The 13229-nt window shown below is 57.9% G+C and overlaps 1 protein-coding gene across 6 annotated transcripts in view; it reads left to right on the top strand.

The window, feature by feature from the left end:
* TBC1D9B (TBC1 domain family member 9B) overlaps window positions 1-13229 on the top strand; it is a 39300-nt gene that overhangs the window by 24382 nt on the left and 1689 nt on the right. For 3 of the 6 annotated variants that reach the window (XM_044948511.2, XM_044948510.2, XM_025293966.3), the window contains 14 exons: window positions 831-992; window positions 1260-1410; window positions 1858-2072; window positions 2536-2653; window positions 3543-3828; window positions 5546-5675; window positions 5805-5903; window positions 6537-6605; window positions 7587-7827; window positions 8208-8273; window positions 9824-9895; window positions 10125-10175; window positions 11661-11720; window positions 12479-12585. In XM_044948511.2, the coding sequence (XP_044804446.2) occupies window positions 831-992; window positions 1260-1410; window positions 1858-2072; window positions 2536-2653; window positions 3543-3828; window positions 5546-5675; window positions 5805-5903; window positions 6537-6605; window positions 7587-7827; window positions 8208-8273; window positions 9824-9895; window positions 10125-10175; window positions 11661-11720; window positions 12479-12585 (1827 nt within the window). The other 3 variants (XM_044948512.2, XM_044948509.2, XM_044948513.2) reach the window with 3 other exon arrangements.

Raw genomic sequence — 13229 nt, 5'->3', positions numbered from 1 at the left:
CTGTACTTGAAGGAGCCTAACAACTTACTCTCTAGCCCTGCTGGGTAGAGACTGGGGGCCACAATTCCAGAAAGCCAGGGAAGAACCCTGAATATCAGGGCTTCCTTCTAGACTGTTGTCCCTGGTGCCCCTCTTTTTTTCTCCCAGCCCCAAATGCCCCCCAGGATATTACCAGAACCCCCCAGGATCCATTTCTCTTGCTGTTTGGCCGGATTCCCCCTGGGGAAGGGCCTACAGCCCTACCAGGGACCTGTTGACGGTTAGAGACGGCCCATGGGCATGGACTCCCCACACACACACCTGGTTCTGGGTCTGTGTCTTGCATCTCCCCTCCCGGAGCCCCAGCAGCTTTGTCAGAAGCGTGGCAGACTGCTAAGGAGAGCCCAGTGTCCCGGAGGGGCCCTGGGGCTCTCTCCTGACCCTTCCCCCCAAGCTGGTCACTGTGGCCAGGGGCCTTGTGGGGCTTGGGGCCTGAAGACAGCCGTGTCTCCAGGGATCAGCAGTGTCTGCACCCCAAGGCTGGAGCAGGAGCCGGTGCTCCCCAGGGAGCACCCGTGAGTGTGGCCTATCAGGCCCTTGTAGGGGACACAGAGCTCAGAAGAATTCTCCTGGGAGCTGCTTCTCTCCTGGCCCTGAGCTCATGGAGAAAGGGTCTGACGGGACGGGCCCCAGAGCCTGGCCCGGGTGCCGGAGGGTGGTGAGGTGTGTGCTCGGCCAGAGAGGAGGCAGGGCTGGGCCGCCTGGTGGCCTCCTGCCCGTCCCAGCGCACCGCCCGCCGGCCGTGGGGCTGCCGCCTCGCTCAGGGCCTGCCCCTCTGCTCTGTTTCCCAGCCTTCCCCCGCTCCCCAGGAGCTGTCGGAACAGCCCGCCGGCCCGACCTCGCCCCTCGGTGGCCTCCCAGGGGGCCATGCACAGGAGGCGCCAACCGCCTCCCAGGGCCTGCTCAGACTCTTCCAGAGAAACACGCCCATGGAGGACCTGGGCGCCAAGGGGGTAAGCCCGGACAGGGAGCCCCACCGCCATGCAGGCCCGGCCGGTGGGGGTTGGGGGGTGGCGTCTGCGGCCCTCGGGTGACCCTGCGCAGTGCCAGGGACACCCTGTCTGACCAGTGCCGCAGTGCTGACCATGGGCTTAAAACCGCCCACGGGGCCCCAGGGACGCCGAGGGCGGTGCCGTGCACAGCACACCCCAGCCCTCGGAGGAGAGGTGGAGGTGGCATCTGGGTCAGCCCCGCAGACCCCCTGTTTGCGGCTCCCACAGGCCAAGGAGAAGATGAAAGAGGAGTCGTGGAACATCCACTTCTTCGAGTTCGGACGTGGCATGTGCATGTACCGCACGGCAAGAACGCGGGAGCTGGTGCTGAAGGGCATCCCGGAGAGCCTCCGGGGCGAGCTCTGGCTCCTCTTCTCTGGTGAGCTGCCCTTCCCGCCCCACGGCCCCCATCCACGCAAGAGCGCCACTGACCCCAGCTGGCCTCCTTTGAGTGGGCAGGCAGGGACTGCCACCTTTAGAGGGCAGGAATGGGGCTCTCGGCCGTGATGAGGTGTGTGTGCCAGAAGGGGCACGCCTTCCCACCGGCCATTGGAGGAGATCCGGCCTCCTGACGCCTCCTCTCCACGGGCAGGCTCTGACAACATTCACAGCCTTGGCCACCTGAATGCTTTCAGGAGGGCAGGTCAGCCATTTGAAACGTGGTTGGGTGACTCTTCTCAGGAGCAGTCATGAGGGAAGCTCTGCCTGGCACCCAAGGGCCCCTGCCCTTCTGCAGCGCATTGACGTCTCCACCCTGCCCTGTCCCTGCCCTCAAAGTCCCAGACGAGGAGGAGGAGGGAGCCAGCTGTCGGCTGTGTCTCCACAGGGGCCTGGAATGAGATGGTGACTCACCCCGGCTACTATGCCGAGCTGGTGGAGAAGTCCATGGGGAAGTACAGCCTGGCCACAGAGGAGATCGAGCGAGACCTCCACCGCTCGATGCCCGAGCACCCTGCCTTCCAGAATGAGCTCGGGATCGCGGCCCTCCGCCGGGTGCTGACCGCCTACGCTTTCCGAAACCCCACCATCGGCTACTGCCAGGTACGAGGGGCTCAGCAGGGGCAGCTGCATGTGGTCCTGACCCTGAGTGAAGGCCTCGCACACTCGCAACTGTGCCTCGGCCCCCCAGGCAGATCCTGATCCCAGAAAAAGATGAAATTAGAAACAGTGTTTGTCTCTCCCCTCATCCTCATGCTGTCTATTAAGCTGTCTTCTGTGTGCTTCTAGTCTGGGTCCTGAAGGCGTTGGATCGTTTCGTGTGTGTGTGTGTGTGTGTGTGTGTGTGTGTGTGTGTGCGTGTGTGTGTTATACACATAACATAAAACTTACATCATAATCATGAAGCGTACAGTTCGGTGGCCCTAGGTATATCGTTGTACAACTGCCACCTGGTCCCACTGATTTCCTGCAAATTGCCTTTTGGCAAATGCCTAGACCGTTTCCAGGCTTGCTGGTTAGGAAGGGACAGCTCTGTGAGCCCCCCTCACTCTCTCTGTGCCCACAGGCCATGAACATCGTAACCTCGGTGCTCCTGCTCTATGGCAGTGAGGAGGAGGCCTTCTGGCTGCTGGTGGCCCTCTGCGAGCGCATGCTGCCCGACTACTACAACACCAGGGTGGTGGGTGAGTGCCCACGGCTGGCAGCTCCCTGTGGGGGTGGCAGGCCTTCCTCAGTGCACAGCCCACAGCTGGGCTGCTGGAGGCCTTCTCCGCACACAGCCCACAGCTGGGCTGCTGGAGGCCTGCTCGGCGTACAGCCCACAGCTGGGCTCCTGGAGGCCTCGTAGCCTCACCACTGGTCTCCCGCTCAATAGGTTAGAAAGCTGCAAAATCTTCACACAGCTAGAAGGTGGAAAGCCAAACACAGACCCCAACCGTCCCTCCCAGACTTTATGCGGATTCCCTAGGAGTTGCTGGAAGTGAGAGAAGTTAGCTTGGGGCCTACATTCACATCCAGCTAACTCTCGTTAAACATTTTTATTGTAGAAAATTTCCAAAATCATAACTAGAGCATATAGTATATACCCCCGTGTTGACTGTTATGAAGGGTAGAATCTGTGACCTTGTAAATAGATTTAGTTACATATATAATTAAGTCTGTTATCTAAAATGTCCTTCCTGTGCTGTTTTGGTGGGTGTCCACTCTTGGGGTCCTTCAGAATTGCCTCTGTTCCCCAGCTTCAGGCCAGGAGACACATAAGCTACTCAGGGCACTGTTTACTTCTGACATCCTAGAGAGAAATTAGTATTTCCCAAAAAGAAAATCCAAGTAAAGTGAAAGAAATCTTTTCTTTTCACAAAATGGTTTGGAAGCAGTAGAAAGGAAACTTACAGGATTTTTTCCTTTATTCCTTTCTCCATCCCACCTGCCCGCTTCTAGCCCTCAGTTGTAAGCAGAGCTGGCCAGGGACCAGGGGGGCTTCCTGGACCTCAGACCCCAGGGTCCCACCTGAGGGCCTGCCTGAGCCAGGAACGTGAGCTCACTATTCAGACTCCTTTGTCCTCTCCCTAGGGGCCCTGGTGGACCAAGGCATCTTCGAAGAGCTCACAAGAGACTTCCTGCCCCAGCTCTCCAAAAAGATGCAGGACCTGGGGGTGATTTCCAGCATCTCTCTCTCCTGGTTCCTGACCCTCTTCCTCAGTGTCATGCCCTTTGAGAGCGCTGTGGTCATCGTTGACTGCTTCTTCTATGAGGGCATCAAGGTGATCCTGCAGGTGGCCTTGGCCATCCTGGATGCCAACATGGAGCAGCTGCTGGGCTGTGGCGATGAAGGCGAGGCCATGACCGTCCTGGGCAGGTAACCGCGCCAGCCTGCCTCCTCTTGTTGGGGAGCTGGCCAGTGCTCCCCTGGACCACACGACCAGCCCCTCCTCAGTCCTGGGTGCTCCTCAGTCAGCATCCTGGGACTGTACCTACCACATGCTCAGCCTGGGGTAGACCTAGGGACACTGCAGAGGCAGGAGAGGGGCTCCTTTCTGGGAGAAGACAGAACAGCACTGGAGCAGTCTTCCTTGGGAGAAGCAGTGGTTAGAGGGTGAGACATTGGTGGACCAGAGCACACTGCACTGGGGGGCTTGCTGTGCGGGAGGCAGGTGGAACTAGGCCGAGCCTCCCATCTCCAGCAAAGGCTGGCTGGCTGTTACTCCCACAGAGCAGTCCTGGTGCACCTTCCCTGGCTCAGGGGCATCAGTTTCTCCAGGGCAGCTGGACGGGGAGCCCATGCTGGGCCTGCTGTAGCTGCACAGGCTGAGCTCCAGCTAGGCACACCTGCGGCTCAGGTCATCCTGGCCGCCGCCTCCTCCCTCGGTGCCCACACCCCATCCTCACAGACTCTCTGGGATCCAGCCCCTTCCCTCAGTCCCCATACCCTCAGGGCCGGCCCCTGACAGCCCTGCCTGGGGCCCTGTGCCCACATCGTAACAGTTGACTCTGCACCGGTTTCACTCACCAGCATCCCGCAGGGCTCTTCCTGATCAGAATCTGACTCTGTTCCTCCCCGGGGACGTGGGAATCCCCTGTGGCCCTGGTGGTTTTCTGGACAAAGGAGCTAAGTCCCCAGCCTGACCTTCAAGCCCTTCATATGCAGGTGCTCTTCTGGGGGCCTCCCTCTGGCCCAGGCCCTGAGCTCTGTACAGTCCTGCCAGCCCATAAGCATGTATCTGCTCAGCCTGGAGCACCCCCAGCCCCCCAGGACTGCCAGGGACACTGTCACCTGCGTGCTGAGCCGGCCCAGGTGCTGACTGGAAGCCTGCAAGGGTCCCAGGCTGCCAGAGCTGTGGCTGCTCTGCTATGGGCCATGCCTGCTCTCTGTCCTGACAGGCAGCCTGTAGGCAGAGTGGGCAAGTGGTTTCCATGCCCATCTCCCACACCAGACAGAGAGGGGACCCTTCCCACAGAGCAGGGCCTCAGCAGGATCAGGGCCGGGGCCAGTGGGTGTGGGGGACCCACCGCTTTCTCCCTCCTGAGTGTCAGGCCCAGCCAGAGCGTCTGGAAGGGTGTGAGGTCCTGGCTGGGCTGGTCCCACTGGAGTCAGGCCCGGTCCTGAGACTGTGCTCCTCGGCAGGGCTCCTCCTCCTGGAGCACTCCTTTGGTCTCTGATTCTTCCTGGCCAGAGTGGGGCGTCCTCACATCCCCAGGGACCCACCAGACAGAGGGGTGTGTCATCACTCCAACTGGGACAGTCTTCTCCTGGTGTAGTAGGGTCTGGAGTCATAAAGGGTCCCCACTCGTGGGACCCTGGTGGCCAGCCTAGCTTTCTTAGAATTAACTGCTCAAGCCTTCTAGCAGGGAGGCCTCCCATTGCCTCCAGGGGACACCCCTGATTTGCCAGGGCACCCGCTAGGGCATGCCTCTCCCTGCAGTGACCCATCTTTCGCCCTCCTGGAGGATGCCCGGCCCTCAGCATGCTTGCTCGTTGAGAGTCTAGGCAGATTAAGTCCCCACATCATTCAGCTGTGGGTGAGACATCCTGTCACCTGTGGGGGATCTAGACTTCTGTCCTTCAATCCTTACAGATACCTGGATAATGTGGTCAATAAGCAGAGTGTCTCTCCTCCTATCCCACACCTCCATGCCCTGCTGACCAGTGGAGATGACCCTCCTGAAGAGGTGGACATCTTTGACCTCCTGAAGGTGTCATATGAGGTCAGCACTCACCAGGGCTATTTGGCCAGACTATTCCATTGGGCTATGTGGGTGCAGTTGGCCATGGTGGGTGGCTGGCCTCTGCTCTGTGGTTCCACCTGATCTCACTGAATCACTTCTGACTGGTAGAAATTCAGCAGCCTGAAGGCGGAGGACATTGAGCAGATGCGGTTTAAACAGAGGCTTAAAGTGATCCAGTCCTTGGAGGATACAGCCAAGAGGAGCGTGGTATGGATGGACCTGGGCTCTCGTGGCCCCAGGGTGCGAGCTGGAGCTGGGGTTGGGATGGGGACTAAGTGGACTGTGTCTGCCGAGCCGCCCCAGACTGCCCTGAGAAGCGGGGTGCAGGGCCCTCAGCCCTGTCCTGTGTGGGACTAGGATGCAGAAGTGGAGGTACAGATTTGGGGATGTGGAGAGAGGGCTGGTCACTGTGTTCTGCTGCGGATTAGTCACAGGGAAGCGTCTCTTTTGCCTTGATGCCTGAAGGCCAAGCATGAGCCCACTCTGGACTGAGCCCGCCAGCCTGGCTTTAACCCCGGCCCCTGGGTAGTGACAGCCCCTCAGCCCCTGCCCACTCAGCCCGCTGACCTTGCTGTCAGATTTTGTCCTCTTGTCTCTATAGGAAGAAATCACTGGGAAGTTCTAAGTTATGTTCCAAAGAGCTTTGCCAGGGCCTTTCTAGGAATCCAGATGGCAGTTTCTAGATCACCACCCCGCACCCCGTGTCCCGGACTCGGTGTTCAGAACAAAAAGGCCTCCCAGCTGGCAACACCAGAAGGGTAGTTGGTGCCACATGGGGATTCCCTCAGAGAGCAAGACCTTGAGAATTCATTAATACATCTTGCATCTCTTTCCTTCTAGGTCCGAGCTATACCTGGGGACATTGGTTTCTCAATTGAAGAACTGGAGGACCTTTACATGGTTTTTAAGGTGATAGCCAAGAGCAAGGGAGGACGAGTATCCCATCCTAGTCCCCTAAACTCATCCTCTGTGCAGCAGCCTCCTGCCAGGAGGGATGTACAACATTTAAAAACATCCCCAGATGCAGTTATTACAAAGTTCACATGGTAGAATTTAATCCTTTCCAGAGTTTAAGCAAGATACTCTTTTAAGTGGCTGAAAATTTGCTGAAGTCAGCTTACACAAGAGGGAATGCATTGGCTCATGAAACTGAAAAATCTAGAAACTGAAAAGTCAGACATGGCTGGATCTAGGTGTTCCGACGTCCTGTCAAGCTCCACTATCAGATATCACGTGGACTGCTCTTCCTGCAGAGCGGCAGGACTGTTGTCCGCAGCCTCCAGGGCCATCCTTGCCATAACCCCATGAAAAGAGAATTTTCCCTCCCAGGTGGTTTTAACAAAAAGCCCAGGGTTGATTGCTGGAGTGACTCAAGTTAGGGGTGTGGCTCCAGGACGCTGTTTGCCGCTGACCCCAGGCTGGGCCGCATGCACACGCCATGGCCTGGGTTGGGGACAAAGGGGTTCTCCAGGAAAAGTTCAGGTGCTGGTAACAGAGGAACGGGAAAGGGTATGAAGAACAAGCACAAACAGCCATGTCTGCGCTGTCTGTCTGCTCTCCCTGTCATGTCCCATCTGCCCTTCCCGCTGCCCGGGGTTCAGCCCCCTAGGGAACCGCCCTGGGATGGCCTTCGGGTCAGAGTGGTCCAGCCAGTGGTCCGCTGTGCCTGGTGGTCCTCGGGCCCTGTCTCGACTCCCACGGCTCTAAACAAGGGGGTGACGGTGCCAGCGCCTGAGGTTCTGTGAGATGCTGTGTCTAGCCCAGCGCTCACTGCTCAGGAGGCTGTGGACTTGGATAGAGGAGGCGGGTGAACACACCAGTCAACCTGGTGATCCTGACCACCCAGGGCCCAGGAGGCCAGGCTGTCTCACCAGGCTGTGCCCCCTGCAGGCCAAGCACCTAGCAAGTCAGTACTGGGGGAGCAGCCGCCCTGCAGCTGTGCGTCGGGACCCCAGCCTGCCCTACCTGGAGCAGTACCGCATCGACGCCCACCAGTTCCGGGAGCTCTTTGCCAGCCTGACGCCCTGGGCCTGTGGCGCCCACACACCTGTGCTGGCAGGGCGGATGTTTCGGCTCCTGGATGAAAATAAGGACTCACTGATCAACTTCAAGGAGTTTGTGATGGGGATGAGTGAGTGGCTCTAGGGCCCTTTCTGAGGAAACTTCCAGGTACCAGTCCCAGCCAGCCTGCCCACCATAGCGAGCCTAGGGCAGCCTAGAGCCCTTAACCCTTGATAAAGGAGGGCAGTCTTCCCACAGAGATACGTGATATGAGCCTTCCCCACTCTCCCTTCCCCTCCCTCAGTTTGCTGCTGGAGGCTGGGTCTGCAGGCCCCGAGAAGGAGCAGGCCTGAGGCCTGGTGCTCACCCCGGGGCCTCTCCAGGGAGAGAGTCGGGCAGTGAGGAGCATCCCGCTGGAGCCCCCTGGAGGAGGAGGACTCAAATGTGGCCTGGCCACGGGGCTCTCGTGCCCTCCTGCCAGCCTGCCTTCCTGCTGGCCTTTCCCCACAGGTGGGATGTACCACGGGGACCTGACGGAGAAGCTCAAGGTTCTCTACAAGCTGCACTTGGCTCCAGGTGAGCGCCACCTCTCCCACTCCCCAGCAAGGGCTCTCCAGAGTGCAGAGCCGGACCTGCGGCCTTCCGAGGCACAGGCCTCTGTGCGTGGCTGGGCCTCATGGCAGCTGGGCTCCCAGCACAGTGGAGGCTCCCTCATCCTGACAGAGTGCAGAGCAGCCAGCAGATGGGGCTGAGGCCGGGTCAGTCTCCGTCTGAGAGGGCAGGGCCCTGCATGGCCTGGGGGGACGTGTGGGTGTCTCAGAGCTTCACGCATGGGCAGAGGCCCAGACTCAGCACCAGGCCCCTCCATGGACTCCCTGAGAGGGGGTGGCCACAGGAGTGGAGACTCAGGTTTGAGTCTTCTCAGTTCATTGGCTTGTCCTTAAATCTGTCAAGGACTCCTGTCTGTCACCAGAGGAGCAGCCTGGGGGCACCGCTGAGGCCCAGGGGAGGCTGAGGAGCCTGTGTGGCTCTCTCCCTTGCCTTCTCTCGCAGTGCGGGGCCCGCTGGGACACGGACAGTGGGTAGCCTGTGTCAGCCTAGCTCATCTGGCTCAGCAGACATGGCCACGCAGAATTCTCCAAGGGCTGGGGGTGGGCTTCCATATTTTCACAGAGGGAGCTGAGACTGGGGCAGGCGAAAGTTCTAGCCCCAGGGATTCTGCTCTGGGGTAGAGCTGTCCTGGGTTCCTGCTGTTGTCCATGACCCTGACCCCGCCAGGGAGTCAGGAACTGCCTCAGAGTTGGCCGGAGTAATTTTTCATCCCAGAGACCTGACTGACTGGGGGCACGGCCCAGACTGTAGTTCTAAAGCTCCCTACAGGGCTCTCTGCATCCAGAGTTGGAGAGCCCTCCTTCTGACACACGTAGCTCAGGGATTCTTACCTGTGGCTGGTCTTTCCCTGTTGCAACAGGCAACACTGGTCTTGGGTACACCTCCTTGGGAAGATTGGCACAGGCACTTCTCATTCTGCTGAGAGAGGCTTGAGCTGAGCAGACCCCACTGGGCCAAGAACCTATGGATGAGGGCACATGGGGCCGGCCCTGCCACTCCCAAACCACCTCTGCCCACCTTGCTTCACCTGGGGCCTAGTGACGGCCCATATCTGCCACCTCCCCACGGGCCATGCACCGTTAAACCTTCCTCACTCCCTCCCCCTCCACACAGTGGGGAGAACGGAACCAGGAACAGAGACTGTCACAGAGTGAGACAAGCCAGTACGTACTGGTATGGGACAGTGCCCAAGAGTATGACATGAGAACAGGTTGTCTGTGCCTGCCTGGCCCCTGTGCACGTGCCTGCAGGAGCTGGGAACATCCCGAAAGGATCCTCTGGGCCACAGCATCACGGAGTGGGGCAAAGGATGGCCGTTCAGCCGACTCCTCTGACTGGATGTATATTGCAGTTTCAAACACAGGGTACAAGTTACCCGGAAGCAGTCACCAGCTGTTAACCACTGTGACTACACACCATGTTGGTGGGCACGCTCAGTAGGGGAGGGGAGGTTTCCTCTGGTGAGAGTCACGTTGTTGCCTCCTGCCCTCACTCTCCTCTCTCTCCGAACACAGCCCTGAGCCCTGAGGAGGCTGAGTCAGCCCTGGAAGCAGCCCATTATTTCACTGAGGACAGCTCCTCAGAAGGTGAGCACTCTCTACCACTGGCCTCAGGCTCTGTGCCAAGCAGAGTTGCTGAGGGCCGTGCGGGTGGCCTGCAGCCCTCCCCAGGCGTGGGGGTGTGCTGCACGGGGATGCTGCAGAACAAGGGCCAGGGCCCCAGGAGTATTCTCACTCCTGTTTCTCTTGTCTCTGCCTTCCTGGACCCTGGCTCCTCCTTCCCTCTGCCTCTGCTCCTCCTCGCTGTCCCTTCCAGCGTCTCCTCTGGCCTCCGATCTGGATCTTTTCCTGCCCTGGAAGGTTCAAGGTCAGTGCCTGGGGGGCAAGGGTGCCCCCTTTGCACTTGGCTTCCCCAGGGCCCTGGGCTTCGTCTTCTGAACACTCCCCTGCATGGTCAAGAGGCCTGGAAGCTCTTGGGCCCTGAGATGCCTCCTGTGTGGCTAAGTTCTGAATAGTCAGCTGCAGACCTGGGTGGAGAGCGGCAGCTGCCGTTCTTGCCGTGGGGGCAGAAAGTGGTGGCACACGCATCGTGGTGTTGCACAGGTGCCAGGGCATCACCTCCAGGCCACAGGGAAAAACGATTCTGTCCTCATGGTCATAGGAGAAACACAAAATACTATTGTTGCAAAACTGCCATTGTGATTACACAGGTGAGTGGAAGTAGAAAAGAGTGGTGGAGGCTTTCCTTGGAAACAGTTTTACGTTCCATACAACTTTTTAGTTGAGGAAAAATGTGTATGTTGAGTGCCTGTTGGAAGTCAGCCCTGTGCTGCATTTAAAGCCCTCAGGGAGCACTGGGCCCAGGGCGGTGGAGTATTCTGGGCTGGGATTTGGCAGTCAAGCTGGCAGTGTGTAATGCACCCAGAAAACCGACCAAAACACCACCCTGTCATTGCTCACGGGAGATAGGTAATAACACATCAAGGATAATACACACTCAAAAGGGAAACTAAAAGATACTATCAAGATACCCAAAGCAATCCTACTGACAATGTCAAAGGCTTACTTGACTGTGAAGCTTGAGGACCTTGATTTCAATTATACAAACTGAAAAAACAGATGTATCTTCTGTCATACTTGGAACCTAAGCAAATAGGCTTGTCCCAGGCACCTGAGGAGAGGCCACGGACTTGGGGTACAGAGCCCTGTCCTTGGTGCTCACGTAACCTCCGGGCAGCGGTCCATTCCCTGATGAAAACCCTGAGCCCAGAGGGCTGCACCCTTCCCTGTCACCACAGAGCTGCCGAGGGTCGGTTGGAGCTGGCACCTGCCTCCCCGCCTGACGTTCCCCCAGCCGCACCCCCTCAGGGGGCAGGTCTGGGGGAGCTGGGCAGCCTGCTCTCCCCAGGTCCACGGTGCACACATATGTGTCAATTTAAGAGATACAGTGCTGATCACAGGACTCAGGGATGTAAAATTCTTCATCAGCTGGCGTGGCAGTTACAGGTTGAATTGCTAACCCAGACTCCCCCGAGTTTGACCTTTATCGGCAGAAAGTATAGAAGTTTTTGGTCTCAGAATTTTTGCCTGTAGCACGCATCACCGTTGATTTAAGAGCTGTGTGGTATGACTCGTATTCTTTGGAAAGAGAAGATGTGAGAGTTCAGTGGCTCTCTGGTTTAATGTAACCAGGTCGAGTGAGCTGGCCCTGTGTGGGGCAGAGAAGCAGCAGCCAGCAGGACCTGCTGGGCCAGGGCCCAGGACCAGGTCCACTTCCACAGGAAAGCACAGACCAGACCTTAGTGGTTTGGAGTCATAACAGAAGAATGTTCTTGTTCTTTTTGTTGTCCAGAAGTATTACAGCAGGAGGAGCGAGAGGAAGCTGGAAATGACATCCAAGATAAAAGAAGAGGTATATATGTGTGTGTGTGTGTGTGTGTGTGTATCTGCGGGTGCTGGTAGAGGTCCTAGGGTGGGTGGGATCTGGTCGCCCTGTCACTGTGGAATAACCCCCGTACCTTATGGCAGACACATGCCTGATAGCAGGGCTCTCCCTGAGGTAAAGGCCCAACCCATCAGCCACCCACCTCGCACTCATCAGTCCCAGGCTTGAATTTCCTGTGGCCACGAGCACCCCCAGCCATCACTGCCTCCCTCTGGGGGTGCCCTGGCTCTCCATGCCACCCTCTCTCCAGCCTCCACGTGGTCCCATCACCATCTTGGGGAGGACATAGTGGGGCCATCGTCATCAGCTTAGCTCAAACCTACTTCAGCATAGCTCAGGGGGGGACCCTTGAGTGGTCCTGCAGGGGTCCCCAGCCTCCAGGATCCAATGCCTGATGATCTGAGCTGCAGCTGATGTAATAATAATAGAAATAAAGTGCACAGTGAATGTAATGCACTTGAATAATCCTGAAACCATCCCACCCCCACACCCCCAGGCTCCAGAAAACCTGTTTTCCACGAACCTGGGCCCTGGTGCCAAAAAGGTTGCGGGCTGCTGTGTGTTTTTCCCATCACTACCTCCCCAAACACCAGGGTGCTTTGTAATAGGGCCCAGGTAACTTCATGCCAGATAATCCTTAAACCCCCTTATCCCCTGCTACCAGCCCCCAGCCCTCTTTCTCTCATTTGACAGATGGAGATTAATCTTTTTCTTCCAACTCACAGAGGAGAAGGGAACTAGCCCTCCTGACTATCGGCACTACCTTCGAATGTGGGCCAAGGAGAAAGAGGTTCAAAAGGAGACAATTAAGGATCTTCCCAAGATGAACCAGGTAGGCCCAATCAGAATACCCAAGAGATGTTTCTGGAAAATTCCGAACAAGTCTGGACCCTCCCACCCTCCCCGCACCCCTGGAATGGAGGGATTCTCCTGCCTACCTTTAGACCCACCAGTCAGTGGCAGTCAGGGACTGCCTAGGAGGACAGGGGCTGGTTTTTCCAGGGCCTTGTTCAGAACACTCCCTTGGTGCTGACTTGCTTTGATCGGCATCTGTGAACCAGAGAAGCGCTGGGGAAGGTCAGCCTCAATAGGCAGAAGCTCAATGCCGTTCATGAGCCAGCATCACGGCACTTGTCCCTCCGGCCTGGCTCTGAGCCGTGCACACAGGCCCACTTGCCTCCCCGCCGATAGTCACATGCGGGTCTCCAGGTCAGGACTGCGGCCTCCAGGGTCTTAACAGCCAGGACCACAGACATCTAACCAAAGGCCGCTGCTGAGCTGCAGCCTGATCACGGCCTGCTCTGCCTAGAGGGGCCCCTTGGCATCTGGGTGCTCTTTCATCCACAGGCCTTAAGAATGGGATGCCCTGTGGGGGGAGGTTTCATCCCATTCTCAGGCCAAGAGGCCTAAATGTGGTTTCAGGATCTGAACTTGACCTTTTCATCCTTCTCAACTAACCCAGGCTGCCTTACCTTG

The sequence above is a fragment of the Bubalus bubalis genome, chromosome 9 (genome assembly GCF_019923935.1).
Source record: "Bubalus bubalis isolate 160015118507 breed Murrah chromosome 9, NDDB_SH_1, whole genome shotgun sequence".
In the NCBI taxonomy this organism is placed as follows: Eukaryota; Metazoa; Chordata; class Mammalia; order Artiodactyla; family Bovidae; genus Bubalus; species Bubalus bubalis.
Note: the sequence above shows the minus strand (reverse complement) of the source record. Positions and strands in the feature narration are given on the sequence as shown.